A 16,471-nucleotide genomic window follows, 5' to 3' on the forward strand; every position below is an offset into this window, starting at 1 on the left:
GTAACAGATTTGCTGAACAAATACACCTGATGGTGGCTACAGTCCTTGGACAGTGGAATTCAGAGGCTTTTTTTAGCCCTCACTCTATAAAAAGATAGAATTTTAAATGAATTATGCAGGACTAAGAGAACTAGTACATTTTTCAGCTCCAGCTTCAGCTATATGAAGAAAATAAGAGAAAAAATATTTCCATATATTTCCCCTTCAGTTAATAAATGTTTTAATTACACATAGACTGAAAAACATGCCTATGTCTTTACAGAAATATAAAGACATTCATGGAAAGCTTATCCAGAAAATAAATTATTACTAGAAAATAATGCCTTCATAAAAAGCTTGATGATGTTTTCTTCCTCCAAATTCCAGTGAAATGCATTTAATTCAGTCTGCCAGAAATGGCTATGCTTCTGCTCTGTGAAAAATATGCTTATAATGAAAATAAATATTTGTCAATTTACTGAATTCTTAGCAGAAAATCTGTAATGAATTGACTGTGTTGTAGTTTAGTTTAGGTTTGGGTTTTTTTTTGTTTTGTTTTGTTTCTGTGGAATACTAGAAGTAACATAAAAAACAGATTATACCATTCTGTGGGACATTTTGTGCATGTCCCTTAAGACACAGTGCTTAGAAATAAAGACAATAGAAGTCAGCTGTGGAATAAATGAAATTCAAAGCAGTATTTAAACCTATTGTTTATTACTAAGTCTTCAATGCAAAAGTGGAAAGCAGAAACCAAATCAAATGTCAAATATATCATAGAATCACTCAGGTTGGAAAAGACCTTAAAGATCATCGAGTCCACAACAAACAAATTTCAGTTGGTAACTAATAGGTTGAAACCCAGAATAATTAATTCTGCACCTGCAAGAAAAATCAGCTTCTTAGATTACTTGAATTTTTCTTGTAGGTTCAAGCCTTCAACAGCTTAAACTCTTTTTGTAAAGAATATGTTACCACAGAGTTCATTCAAAAGATGACTCCTTTGAGCTAGTGTTCATAGCATTCTGTGGTTCAAACTTTGATACATATATGGCTACTACTGCCAGGCTTATGTGTTGAATCTCTTTTGCCCAGAAGTTCCTAAAGGAAAAACAGAAGATTACTCTTGCCTTTTCTAAGCACAAGAGAGCCAAACAGACTTGATAACTAGCGAACAACAGTTCTTGCACTGTGCTTCTAACTAACACGGACTGATATTCAGCTTTCTTGAAGGTCTTGTTTCAGACTTTTACTTAAAAACGCTAGTTTATCTCCAATATGACAGATCTTCATTTCAGAACAATGACCAAAGAAAATAACACGTTCTGTCAAATCTCACTTTCACAAATAACTTTTAGAAAGTTTTGGCTCTGGACAATAGGAGATGCATATTTCCAGTAGACTGGAAAGCTCTTCTATGCCCTAGGTCCTCTTAAGTTGAAAGATGCTGGCAAAGCAGGCTGGTAAAGGTACTGAAACCAAAGAAGTTACACCGCTATCTATCCATCTTCTATATAGTTATGCTTCAGTTTATACAGCCACAGGCAAAGGTTGGACAAAGGAACTGATAAAACACTGCAGAATGTGGAAGGCCTCACCTCCTCAACATTAAAAAGAAAAGAAATCATGCTTAATAAGGCACTATGCTAAGGAAAGCATACAATTCATAAAGGAAAAACACCAAATAGCTTGCACTGCAGGGAGGATGGATTAATCATCTAGTGAAACTTTTCTAGTTTCTCTAAGTATCTGGTTATTTTCAGCTTGTCTGTGTCTCTTGGATATCCTTATGCAATTTCTCTTTCTGAACACGAGAAGCAAAACTAAATGCAGAACAGCTCTCTAATATATAGAAACACTGCTGAAAAAACATATGTTGCATACTTAAATAGTGTTAAAAGAAAAGTTACATTTTCTAGGAAAAATGGGGGAAACCCACCTTGACAAAATATGTGCTTCATGTTAATTTTATGCATACAATAGCATCAATTTGTAACTCAGGTTTCTCTTATCATCATCCTGAACTATATTATCACTTTTCAGATCCTTTCAACAGCAGTCTACATTGAGAGGCATGGCAGCAGAAAAACAACATACAAGATCAATTCTTGCATTAAACAGAAAAATACATTAAGAAGGAATTTATTATAAAGCAATAAAGCCAGCACTGAATTTGTTGAGAAATTTACACCACTTACTTTTCACAGCTGATGCTCACCTACTTCAAAATAAAATGTCCGCTAATGGGAAGCATTGCTTTTTATTGCACAAAAAGAAACCTAGTACATCAGTCTCTGCATTGCTATCCATTATTTGTTACAATTAAGTGGCTGGATTTTCTCTTGTATTAAGAAAAAAAAAAAGATTATCTTTAATATGGCTTTAATATATTTTATGTATGTCTTAATTTCAGCAAAGTAGACTGTGATAAAAGGGAGTTGGGCACGCATTCAAAAGATAAAATATTTTTGCAATACAGACTGTTAAAAGCTGAAACATGTTTATCACATCACAAAATTTAACCACCGTCATTTTTCCTATTACAGTAAAAGAGATAAGATGTCAATGCTTCCATTGAATTATTAAACTTTAATATTTAATGATCATATGAGCCATTCTCCCTTACCAATGGAACGTCAAACAAATGAAAGAGCTTTATGCACTGCACTAGCATAACGAACGCTCTTTGAGAAAATACAGATTAGGTTTGAGTGGAAGTAAAGAGGGAAGCAAGTCTTTAACAGACTGGATTCCTATTTTCCCAATCTTTACAAACACATTCTGGAACACTGCTAATGGATTTAAAACAAACCACTTTTTTGCTGATCTTTAAAAAAATAAAATAAAATCAAGCAGCAGTATTTCCTATCACTTCCAAGGAAGAAGGTTACAACGCTTGTTTTAGCAGCCAGACAGAGAATATTATACCAGGGCTCACTTACTGAAAAACTGAAGTACTGAATACTAGATGAGCATAAATATAGATGGAAATGTAACAATAACATAAGATTTTTTATTTTTTATTTTTTAAAGAGAAAACAAAAGGGAGAACTAACTGTTCTGAAATATCATCTCAACCAAGCATACAAGCACCAACATTGACACAATGACAAATCAGAGATGGCGTATAAGTGGGATGTCAGATGAGCCTTTCTAAATTGTTCTTAAATAATATGTTGAAGGTCCCAGCAGTAACAGAATGATGGAACTGGGCTTTTATTTTCTCCAAATTAATGCTGGAATCAAGCTAAATAAGAAAGCTTGGTTGGTCCTGAGCCAGACTCCAAGTTAAATGCTAACATCTGCAATGTCAAAACTGTAGCCTTTAAAAATTTCAGGCACATAGGATGGTCAAATGAGACCATCATATATGAGAAGGGAAAACAGATGACAGCAGACTGGGGTAATTGGAGACCATGGGACTGGTGACCTAGTTAGAGAAAGAGGGAAGGATTCCTGCAGCAGAAACTCTTGGGACAACAGACTGCACGTAGACACGAACTTGTAGAGATAGTGCACCAGGAACACCAGTTTACTGCATAGAATATCAGAAGTAGGAGGGCAGAAGACGACATATTTTTAGCTCTTCATTTCACTTTGAAATAATTTACTTCACTTCTGTATCCTCTCTTCTTATATATGCTCCATTAATATTCCTAACAGAAAGAACAGTGTCCTCCAAAGTATTGAGTCATAGTCAAAATATTCTTCTTATTTACACTGTGCTATTTATCAAATTAAGTTATTTCCAAAATTATATGCGCACCTCAGTAAGTCTAACAAAGGCATTTGCATTTGACATGAGTATGATTTTTAGCTTGCCTGTAACATCTTGGGTACACATTACTACAAGCATTATTAAAACAAATAAACAAAAACCACAAAACCAACACAGGTAATCTCATCAAACATGTGGGTTGATTTTACTGGACTGTTTATTGATGTCTCCAGATAGAGACCCTCCATTGTCCCGTTAAAGGAAGAGGAATGACATTAAAACAAAAACAAAACACACAATTTCTAAAATTTGAAATACGGAGCAAAAATGAAGAGGTTCAGACAAAAATGCACTTAATGTAGCAACTTGAAATATATACACACACAATTCATATAATTATACATAAATATATATACAAAGGACCCATCACTAACAAAAATCATGTCATCTATGCAATCAGCTGATGGAAAATATTTGAGAATTTGTGATTTTGAATCCATTGCACTGGCATCAAATGACAGTTTTCCAAATCAGTACAAAAACAAGATGACCACTATAGAGACATAAGCAAGCTAGCTTTAAATTCACCTTAGAACAATCATAATGCAACGTCAGGGAATCAGGAATTACCAGACCTACCCACAGGACTGCTTTTTAGGTCTGAGGTACTACCATAGTTATTTTAGGGCTACATCACTATCAAAACCTTAGATTGTAATCACAAAGGTGATTATAGAAGTTACAATTCCACGTTTGGAATGCAGCGGGGAGGAATCCCATCCAATTTTACCAAGTTAGGCTGTACTCTGGAAAAAAAAGATGCTGGCTGGGAGCAGCAAGGCAAGAAGAAATAAGCCTGAGATTTTCACATGGTAAAACGTCATTAACACAACAGCCTACTAAACTGAGTGGCTCACTGCTATACCAGGACAAAAATGTGTTTCAAAAGAAATGTCTGAAATGAAAAACAGGTAAAACTGAAAGATCGTTTCTTTCACTGCTCTGCAGACAAAAGTCACGTTTATAGAAGCACAAGGAAAAACCTCACACTGTCAGGCAAAAGGATGTGAACGGCTGTCCTGCGCTTTTCCCATCAGTTTCCTTTCTGCCCGTTCCTGGGAACAGCTACCTTCAAGACAAACCACCACTCTCCTCCAGCTGAAAGGCTCCCAAGTAAATTCTATTAGACATACACAACCACAGAAGCCTTTTAACTGTCTGTGCTCTTCCTTTAATGATCAAAGTCTTGAGACAAAAAAACTGTGGTTCTTCCAATGAAATTTTTAAGAGCCTGTGGTTATTAGAGAGCACTTGATTTTTTTTTTTCCTTCTAAGTGAAAGATAAAAACAACGACTTGTTAATAATTACAGATCACAATGACATCTTGGAATTACTTCACAAAGAAAGGAAGTAAAAATTTCTGTCTACATGCATATGCAATAAAACAAGGAACTCAAGGTAAACAGCAGAAGAGTGCAGCCAGCTCATTTAGCCTATTTACAGAAACTGCAACATTCAGAAAGGGTTTTATTTTTAAGTCAATAGCTCTAAGGATGAAGTATTCAAAGGCTTAAAGAGACACTGTGAAAAAGATCAAAGGATTCAAAGGTAAGGGTAATATTTCCAGGAGTATGATCTCACTTCAGTGCTACAGACAGACTGCAGATCGTGTGTTTCACTCCACTGATGACTGCTCAGCAGTTCAAAGTATCTAACCCACCAGTTTAATATTTCTGCACAAAGAGTGAAAAGCTAATAAGAGCATTTTGAGATTTATTAGGGTCATACTTTGCTGCTTTTCTAGGCTCAATAGACTTAATGTATTATGATATAATTCATGATAGATATTACCAACAATGTGAAGAAGAAACAGCATTAGTGCCAGTGGCAAGAAACTCTTTTCACTCTTCAGAAAGTCTACTGTCACAACAATAAATCAATAGATAGCTTAATCTTGCCTAGGAAAATGCAAAATATGCAGAGGAAAAAAAAAATTAGAATTAATCAGTAATTCTCATAGTTGAAATGAAGATCAAAAAAGAAACGTCAAAAGAAAGAAGTTTAGGATTCCTACCAGTAAATGAAAAATGGGCCAAAGAAGAGGGGTTGTTAACCTCTTCTTGACACTTCTACATGGCACTAAGGGACACCGTTTACAGATGGGTCTTTTTAGGTCACGTTGATGGTTGGACTTCTATGATCTTGAAGGTCTTTTCTAACCTAGATGTTCTATGCCACTATGAAAATGACTTGACAAGACGGTCAGTTGTCCCAGCAAAATTATTATGAAATCATCCCATTCTAGGGTTTACATTCTTGAGTTTAATGGAGGAAGAAAATAAATAGCTAGCATAGCTGTGGGCTAAAGTTAGACTTCAAAAATTAAACTTTGCTTGTTCCATTTTGAAAGTTTATTGGCTTTTAACTTGTACTGAAAATCTTTTCCAGACATGAAAGTGGATAAGTCAATTTCCCAGCCATACCAAGCAAGGGGGAAAAGAAACTATAAAAAAGCTAACACATCATCTATGGCTATTAGCATCACACATTTATCAGAATTTGGCTGGATATTTTCCTCTGGGACCCCCACAATATGTATTGCCTTAGTACTGCAAATCAATTTGGAAAAAATCATAAAAAAACAAGTATCAAGGGAAACACTAGTTCATTTCCTTCATTCAAGGTAGGATCAATTGATTCTACAAAATTTCTGACAAATAAGTAACTAAAATGATTTCAGAGAGATCTACAGATCAGTCGCATCTTTCTCATAGCTTATGACAGAACTCAGTTATACCCATTAGAAAAAAATCTTCTTACCATCTAATCTCAATCTTTCCTTGCTACAATTTAATGACCTTGTTCCCTGTCCTGTCCATATCAGACAGGCAGAGTAATGTATTCCCTTACTTTTTCCTCTATCTTTAATGTATCCAAAGACTTAGTGTGTCTCAACTCAGTCTTCTCTTCCCTAACCCAAACACTTAATTCATAGTAATTTCTGTCCTATTTTTATCTCCCTGATAATTTTAACATGTCTTCTGTTGGCCCTAGCCTCCCGAAAGTGTACTACCCTAAAGAGAAGGGACTAGATCATTTCTCATGCTCCTACGGGCAATTTCTGGGTAATGACAAGAAAGGGGAAAAAAAACAAAGATGGTATTAAGATCAGAATTTTTTAGAAGAAGAAATCAGGAGAACTCAAGAGAGAAGCTTTTTTTTCTGGGAGAATCAGCAATTTTTTTTCTAAAGCACATGACCTATTTAAATACACCGCTATGACTCCGCCGGCATCCCTTGGAGGGGGGAGAATAAAATAAAATGGCACAGGCACAGCAAAGCATCTGGCAAGTTCCTGGACTGTGTTAAGGATAAAAATCCTTAAATAGAAGAGTTAAAAAGCTGTCAGGAAGGAAGGCAGCAGTAGGTTTGATTCAAATCAGTGGGGAAGATGGAGCATTCACGAAGGAATAATTCTTTAATGTTAGGAAAATAAGGAAGAACACAAAATCAAGAAAATGAGCTTCAAAAAAATTAAACGTCAGGCAGCTCAGAGAACTGATGTGTGAGATCTCTTTTTCATCCATGAGGCAAAAGGACATTTCTGTAAGTGCAAAAATCAATAGGACTGGCTTGCTCTTCAGTGAAGAGAGTGGCACTATACACTCATCCCTGAAACATAGGAGTATCAGTGTCTTTTCTTTGTTGGCACATGAAAGATGTAATGCTTAAACACCTAAAAAAACCCAAAAACAATACCAAACAGAAAAAAATGGATTAAACAACAAAAATAACAAAAATGTTATATGTTGTTAAGTCTGTTTAAATTTACCATAAGGTATTGAGAGCTGGCTGGATCAGCCTCAGAATTATTAATAGCTATTTTTGAGAAATTCTAAAAGGCAGCAGTGATTCCAAAAGACTGGAAAACATTTAGTGACTAGCTTTAAAAATTGGAAAAAAGATGGGGCAGGGAGCTAGAGACAACAATTTAATCTCAATTCTCCCAAATATGGAATAAAAATAATCTGGAAGCATTCATGAGATAAGAAATTGAGTAATACATATATCTGTCAAGAATAAATTACTTCAAATCCGTGAGAAATATCCTTTCTGACACAGTAGCAGACACTGTAGAGAGAGAAACAGAGAGGGTATCATTTACCTCAAATCCAGTAAGCCTTTTGACATTGTTTCTCTTGGAATTTCCATAAGCAAAGGAGAGAAAAGATAATGCTACAAAAGGAAACGAGCTCCAATACAGAAGCAATGCTAAATTTGGAAGAGATGCAAGCATGCTAAATGCAAGACTACACAATAAAGCAATCTTATTAAAACATATTGAAAAACATATGTAGAAAACTTGAAAACAATTTATTAAAACAAAGGAGGAATTCTAAACCTATACAGTAACATCAAAAATACAAGACAGACAATCATCAGCAGGGTCACAGAAGTGCAGAAGAAAACACTAAGGTTAGAGCTGATCACAGAATCATCAAGGATGGAAAAGACCTCCAAGATCATCTAGTTCAACTGTCCGTCTACCACCAATATTTCTCTACTAAACCATGCCCCTTAGTACCAAATCTAAATGGTTTCCTGTACACCTCCAGAAATGGTGAACTCATCCACCTACTTGGGCAGCCTGTTCCAGCACCTGATCACTCTTTCAGAATTTTTTTTTAATATCCAACCTGAATCTCTCCCTGCACAACTTGAGGCCATACCCTCTCGTCTTATTGCTAGTTACACAGGAGAAGAGGCCAATCCCCACTTCGCCACAGCCTCCCTTCAGGTAGTATAGAGAGCTATATGATCTCCCCTGAGCCTCCTCTCTTCTACAGACTGAATAATCCCAGCTACTCATGGTAAGACTTGTGTTCCAGTTTCCCCAGCTTTGTTGCCCTTCTCTCGACATGCTCAAGGGCCTCAGTATCTTTCTTGTAGTGAAGGGCCCAAGACTGAACACAGAACTCAACAGCCTCAACTGGCCCAAGTACAGAGGGATGATCACCTCCCTGCTTCTGCTGGCAATACTATTTCGGGTAAAAGCCAGGATTTCCAAATCCTCCCTACACCTTTTGTAGATGGGAGTCACACTAGCAAGCCTCCAAACCTCTGGGACCTCAGCATAGCAAAGTGCAAGGTTGTGCAGTTGGGTGAGAGTAATCCCAGATATGTATACAGACTGGGAAAAGAACCTGAGAGTAACCCTGCAGAGAAGGACCTGGGGGTCCTGGTGGATGAAAAATTGAACATGAGCCAACATTGTGCTCTTGTAGCTCACTAAGCCTGGGCTCCATCAGAACAGGGGTGGCCAGCAGGGATAGGGAGGCGATTGTCCCTCTCTTCTCTGCCCTTTTGGGGCCCTATCTCGAGTACTGCATCGAGGTCTGAGGGCCCCAATACAGGAAAGATGTGGAACTGTCGGAGAGGGTCCAGAGGAGGAGCTGAGATGATCAGAGCGCTGGAGCACCTTCCCTACAAAGACAGGCTCAGGATTACTAGTGCAACAACACATTATCAATAGGGTAAAACTAACCTGTCTCACAACGGTCTAACCAGCCTGGATTCAGCCTGGAAAAGAGAAGGCTGCAAGGAGACCTCATTGTAGCCTTCCAGTATTTCAAAGAGAATTATAAAAAGGAGAGGAATCAACTTTTTATTCAGGTAGATAGCAATAGAACAAGGCGCAGTGGTTTTAAGCTGAAGGAGGGAAGGTTTAGATTGGATGTCAGGGAGAAGTTCTTCACACAGAGAGTGGTGAGGTGCTGGAACTGGCTGCCCAGAGAGGCTGTGAATGCTTCATCCTTGGAGGTGTTCGAGACCAGGTTGGATGGAGCCCTGGGCAACTTGGTCTAGAACCAGATCTGTAGGTTGTTGGCCCTGCCTGTGGCAGGGGATTGGAACTTGATGATTCTTGGTGACCCTTCCAACCCAAGCCATTCTGTGATGCTATGATCCTCCCTTACCTCTCCCTCAAATTGCATAGTCTCAAACCTATTATGGAGGAATTCTTAGGGAACAGAGGTAGATAGGGAAGGGGTCTCCATGCAATGCCAAACTGGGACCTGTTTCCAGTCCTCCTCATCTTGTAGGCCCCTTCTCTCTGCCCTACAGTGACAGGGCAGGGGGCCCATCACTGTTTGGGATGTACCACCTTTCTTGCAGGCGCAGCAAGGACTTACTCTACCAGTCTATCTCTTGCTCACGCTTCCTGATGCTTCTTAACCTCTCCCTCTCCTCCTTGAGCTCTGCCATCACACTGAGCAGATCTTCCACCTGCTCACACTTCACACAGGTGGTATCACTGCTGCCCTTCACCAGTAACAAAAGGCTCATGCACTCCCTGCAGACGGAGATCTGAACAGCCACATTTTTGGACAGGAACTCTAGGTCACAACACTCTATTTGGCATGAGCTCTCTGCCTTGTGGAAACCATGGCTAAATTTGTTGTCTGGAGGCAACCGATAGGTAAGCATATATTCATAAATATTTCTCACTTGCCTCCACTTCACCCCCAAAACACCATGTATTTCTATATCCCCAAAAGGTTCACCGTACAAATTTTTAATACTTCTAGATAGCAAAAGAACTGCCAGCCAGCTGATCATTTGGCAACCGGCCATCACAGCAGGAAGGAAGATATTTAAAAAACAAAACTGAGCCATACATCCCAAGATATGCAAACCTAGTTAAGTGTATGACCTCTCACATTACATTAGTAGCTTTTGATTTTAACTCCTAACTTATATCTGCTTTGCAACTTTGAAATTTTCCTCCTATTGCATTTAACAATTTCAGTAGTGAAATATAAATGTAGATCTTGGATGTCTTTATTGCAAACAAACAAAAGAAAAGCCTGAAGAGTCTGATAGTGTATTTTTAAAGATTACATGTAATGAGTACAATGAAATTGCTGAAATTCATATGTTATTCATTTAGCTTTACTATCACAGCAAAAAGCTTTAGATTAATTATTGCTGCAATATATTTGAAGAATGACTAAGCCAACTAATCTCATTCATCTATAAATGGAACAGCAGAAACAAGAATTTTTGAAGAACTTCATTTAGGATTGCCAAGGTTCTACTGACAAAGATAATCAGTATAAAGGAATTAGCACAGTATATTAATGTAGTAACATACTGGCGTAAGTCCAGACTTGGAAAAATACACAAATCATTACAGAATAAAATGTGCTAGCTCCATTCTAAGGCTTATGACTACGTGACTGCATATCATAAAATCTACATTCTTCAGTCGTCTTAGCTGGCTGCAGCTTAAAGACCGAGAAGGAATAACTTCAGTAAAGACAAAGGTACCATACTGGTAGAAATATACTAAAAGAAACTGCACTGCAGAGCTTGATAAAGTGAGTGGGAGACTTTAGACTTAAGTAAAATTTTGCTTTCACAGTCCTTAAGTGCAAAGGCCCAATGAACAAAATATGTGTATGTCCTTACCAGGAGATAGACATCCGGACAACTTTGCAAGTTTGTGCTTAACTAATATTAAAATGTGACAGACACACAACTCTTGAATAAAATCAGAAGCTAAATGAGAAACTAAGCACTTCAAAAATTAAAAATAAAGAATCAATATCTTTCTTTATTAAACTTGCACAATTTAGATTTTTTACACTAAACAATGCAGAATGACATGCATGCAACTTCATACAATTTTTCACACATTGAATAAAGAATGTTCAACTGTATCCTTTTTCACTTGTCTACATACCCATTGCCACATATGGCATCCTGCAATAAACTGCATATTCACATACACCAGCGTATACCATGAATAAAAATCAGGTCAGTATGAACTTCAAATTCCTTCCTGTTTGCCTACAATCCTCAGTCACTAAAATACTTAGGCAATGAAAGAGAATCTCTGGTTTTGATGCTTTTTAAAGGAATCTTTATCCTATTATTTATTCAGCAACAATTCTACATTTTCTACATTTAAAACATATAAAAATGCTGCCTTCACTGCTTCCCATAGGTTTTGCACACAAAATTTTATTTATGCACTGTCTGGGGAAACAAGAACTCTTAAAATCACAAAGAAATACTATTATCAGGCATGCAAGCTGCTACCATACAGTTGTCTCATATCACAGGAAGTAAGAAGAAAGCAATCTATTCACTGCTGTGAAAAAACAGTATCTTAATAAAAACAGATTTGTCTTTTTTTTTTTCAGTATGCAAATCTTTGCAGCATAACACATGTCTGGACATTCATTTTCAAAAGCTTTCGTTCCCTTGTTTCCTTGGTATTGCAAATATACTTCAAGAAACTTCTTAGCAAGAACTAATGCATGTTATATCTATAAAAAGGGGGAAAATCGACTTGCACACCATCTCTTTTGCACTTTCACCAACATACAGACATCATGTTACAATGATACAAAGAAAGCAGTACATGGTTATGCTCTGCAAATGACCACTCTGAGTATTCTGCTTCTTAGGAACAATAACAAAATTCAGTAACAATATATCTCATTGTTAAGTCTGGTTCAACAAAATAAAAATTCAGAAGTAATGGACATAATGCTTTATTACGACTCTACAAAGCCTTTGCAGTTCTCTTTTCCTACATTTTAGGTGACATAATAAAATAATGTAATTGTTTTAATTAAAAAAAAATTAAAATAAAAGCAAATGTCTCCTTTTGCTTTGAGACAGCAACATGTAATGATTAAAATTATTTATTAGAACAGTGAAATATTACTGAATCATTTGGAGGACAGGAAACTGCATCTTGTGGAAGACCATCACGAAGCAGTTTTTCTTTATTTTATTTCTTGCCCATGTTTCCACTTGTGGGTCACTAGAATCCTAGATCACTTTTGAGGAAAAGGAAACAGGCATGCTCATCTGAAGCAAATCATAGTTATCTGATTCAAAACGCAATGGAGGCAATGGAAGGCCACTCGAGTTCCACAGGCTTTGGATAATCCACCTAACCTCTAACAGCTTAATGGTGCTAAGCCTGGGGCTCCAGGCAAAACTGAACAGCATCACTGGTCTTTCTGATCAGATCCCACTGTCTTTCTGAAGAAGCCATTAGACTGGAGCCGGCCTATAGAGGCTGTTAGACAGGTACACAGTTAAGCCAGCCACTTATCGTTTTAAAAGCTTTGGACTAAGAAACAAAACCCATCAGCTGTATTTCCCAACTTGGTACTGGAAATTAATCCAGCCATTAATGAGCACATTGTGTTTTGTGAACCATTCCTAAACAGTTTTCACAGAGACAGTAAAAATACAGAACATATAAACACTGACCTTGTTTCTTTTAGCCCTTCTTTCTGAATGACTTCCAGTATTTGTTTTGCGGTCATTGGTGAGTTGGGATACTTTTCCAATGCCTGAAAATAAATAATAAATGTATAAGTGACATGACAGCTGTCCTGCGGATCTGTAAGGTTATATACCATGCAGCTCATGTACAGTCACTTGTGAAAGGCAGGGAATGCTAGTCTTGAGATCAGAGTCCTTTGTCTGCTGGAAGGCCAGATATAATCCAAGAAACTGCAGTAAGACTCAGGGTTACTTTGCTTCTTGTGTGCCTCATCTGCTATCTCACCTGGGAAAGATTCTTACCAGGTTCCATACGAAGAGTTGAAATACGCAACTGATTTGATCGCAGAGCAACAGAATTTCTTTCAAGGAGAAGGGAAAATAAAACAAAAAGCGAGAAACAACAGGACATGTTCTCCTCCCCCTCTCCTTTTTTTTTTTTTTTTTTTTTTTTTTTTTTTTAATTACTTTAGAACCATCTGAGGCCACTTGAATATTTGACACTTAGGCTTTATTGTCACCTCAGGAACAAAGAAAGAGAATTGACTCTGCTAGGGCAAAACGTTCTTTGTTTCTAAAAACAGTGAAAAATGAAGTAGTCAGAACAGTCACAGCACACAAGATGCTACATGACAGAGAGCAATGTATTTTTCCAGTTCAACTCAGTTTTCCACTCCTTTGCCTTCTCCAATCAAGCCCAAAGTAACTCATTCCTCTTTTCACATACACTCATTTTGTACAGAATTTTCTGGTTCCCCACTTCCTTTTGTCCCAATCATTTTTAAGCTGTTAAACAAACAGCCACTCTTCTGCTCAGGTGACGTGCCAGACTGACAGCCCTGGAAAAGGAAACCTTTCAATCAGCAGTAAAAGGTGCAGCACAGGCAACAGCAATGCAAGCTTCCCAGAGCATCTCACCAACATTATCTCAGCCAGAACCTGCATTTCTACCACGGGTAAACAAGACACCAGTTCAGTTTCCAGTCTTGCCTGATCCTGAGCTTCTCTCTAGTAGTTAACAAAGACAAGCAATTGTGCAAGTTGCTACTTCTGTATGGATACCTGCCCACTAGAAACTGGAGCCACCACCAAATCATATCACACTAGTCAGCAATCTGTGAAGGGAGCCAATCAGGGCTGTAATTCAAACAGCTCATACAGAGAAGCAGAGAAGCCAAAGCCTCTTTGCTCACTACCAATTGACCAGCACTGCCCACTTCCATCATTTTATAACCCTAGCCTGCTGCCTGTTCTCTTTCTCAACCAAAACACAGTTTACCAAATCCTTTGGTTCTTTTGTTGCAGATGAGCTTCTTATTCTTTAACTTTCAGCTCCACAAAGAAAAATGCAGAAGTAAGGGCTGCACTAGAAAAGGTCTGGGAGCTGAACTGAGCTTATCTCGTGTACAGCAACAGGCAAGATTCAAAAGGGACCTGTCAGGAAAGGAAAACCGAAAGGTGATTTGAAAGGAGAAGGAAAAGTGGATAGGAAAGAATATGACAATGAGTAAGTACTAAAAGTACTGTGAAGAGAAAAGGGCCACTGCACAGCAGTGCAAGAGAAATGGTATGGCATATTATGGACAGAACCACAAAGCACAATGGAAAAATGACACTGAAGATTAAGATGAGGATGAGAAGAGATTTACATATAGGAGAAAATTGAAAGTTTGACCTTTGAAAAGACAATAAAGAAAAGGAACAAAGTCAAATAAGAATACACCAAAACACAGGGGAAAAAGGGGAACAGAACTGAACTGGGAACATTCCAGAGGGCAAACTGGAAAGAACAGAAGAGGAAAACTACACTGTACTGGACACAGCTACGAAGGAAACTGCACTTGAATGCGGGGTTACTCACTGTGGAGGATTCCCTGTTTCTCTTCCTGAGTACAGGCCCCTCAGCACACCTGGGCAGCTCCTCCCTGCAAGTGAGAAAATTTGGGTAGCCCTGTCCCCTTCTCTACAACATCACATCCTACTCTGTAGAGTCAATCAACGAGCCAAGTATTACCACGTGTGTTTGACAGTAATGGGAAGGAAACAATAAGAGTACGCAAACATCAGCAGTCCCCCATTCTGGACAATGGAGAAGGGAGAGCAGTTTGTGCTGAGGAAGCTGCACTGAACTGGTTGTGGGAACAATGGCCAGACAGAGGGATATGGAAGATCATCTTCACTGAACAACAATGAAACCAACAAGCAGGATGCATAACACTACTACAGAAAGTTTAACCAAACCCACAGGGCAGATTTCAAATACCACAGTATGAAGAGAACACATTCAGGGTATAATGACAAACTGAGACGTGGAGTGTGTTAGACAGGCTGACCGTGCCGGAGCAAACAATTGCCCATTGTGTGGACTTATTTTACTGCTGGACATGTCGCCTGGGCTGCAGTTCATACACCCTATGAATTTAATTCTCTTCATCTAACCCTTTAAACAAAGGCCTGTTATTTAAAGAACTGTTCGTGTCCTAACTGAAAAGCACAAATTCTGCAATTCAGAACTACTTAATTTGAAAACCATTTCTCAGGCACTTGATTAAGTTTTCTTTATCAGAACAAAGATTAATTTAAGAAAACCTTAACTAGGATGCCTTTTTCTATCCCCTCCCCCTTGTACTCTCCATTTGTAACTTTTAGTCTATTTATCACAGTAAAAAAAAAAAAAAAAACTTAAAAAAAAAAAAAAAAAACATTTTCTTCCCCCTAGTTATGAAAAATAGCATTGGAGTATTACTTAAGAGTCTGTGAGCTAATGAATACACTGAACGGATAATTGCATGAGGGTCTCTTGCTTCCATACCTCACCATTAACATTACTAAAAGCCTACAGTCCCTTTTGCATTTCTAGACTTTTAAAAATAATATCAGAAATTCAAATTGAATTACTGACTGTCCCCTAAGGCAAATAAAATCCTAAAATGCCACAGCGTACTTGAGTCATAGACTGCTGGGTCAGACAAACTAATGCACATCGGAGGAGGAAGCCTTTATCTGTTTTAAGTATCTTTCTCCTTCCTCCCACTCCATCCACCAACACATACAGTGTATGGGCAGTGACTAACAATGCTGGAATTAAAATAAGCTAAAGGACTGTCATGAAAACTATGATTGTTTTGATGTGTTTTGCTGCAAAGGATGGTGGTGGAAGAATGGTTTGCACTGACTGCAACCTCTATCACTGAGGATCAAATATGCTCTATTTATTCCTGCCATTCAACTACAGCCTTAAAAAGGAACAGCCACTAAATTACTGGGACAAATTGTTTGATACCCGTCACGATAGCCTGAAAGAGAACAGAAGGAGACATTGCACTGAACACATTCTTGCTGTCCGTTCCAACTCTGGTTAATGCCTCAAAGAGAAGGCAACTACAAAGCACTAGCAGAAGAAATCAAACCTCCCTGCAAATGGTAGCAGCCTGACAAACTGTTTCACCTGCACTTACCAATGC

General features: G+C 37.9%; 1 protein-coding gene across 1 annotated transcript in view; it reads right to left on the minus strand.

The window, feature by feature from the left end:
• The window catches only part of ASXL3 (ASXL transcriptional regulator 3), a gene marked incomplete at both ends in the record, with an annotated part of 125,798 nt that overhangs the window by 85,712 nt on the left and 23,615 nt on the right, over positions 1–16,471 (minus strand). The window contains one exon of the mRNA XM_079533561.1: positions 12,993–13,075. Coding sequence (XP_079389687.1) covers positions 12,993–13,075 — 83 coding nt within the window. The remainder of the gene's footprint in view (positions 1–12,992; positions 13,076–16,471) is intronic.

The sequence above is a fragment of the Tetrao urogallus genome (assembly GCF_951394365.1).
Source record: "Tetrao urogallus genome assembly, chromosome: 3".
NCBI classification, from domain to species: Eukaryota; Metazoa; Chordata; class Aves; order Galliformes; family Phasianidae; genus Tetrao; species Tetrao urogallus.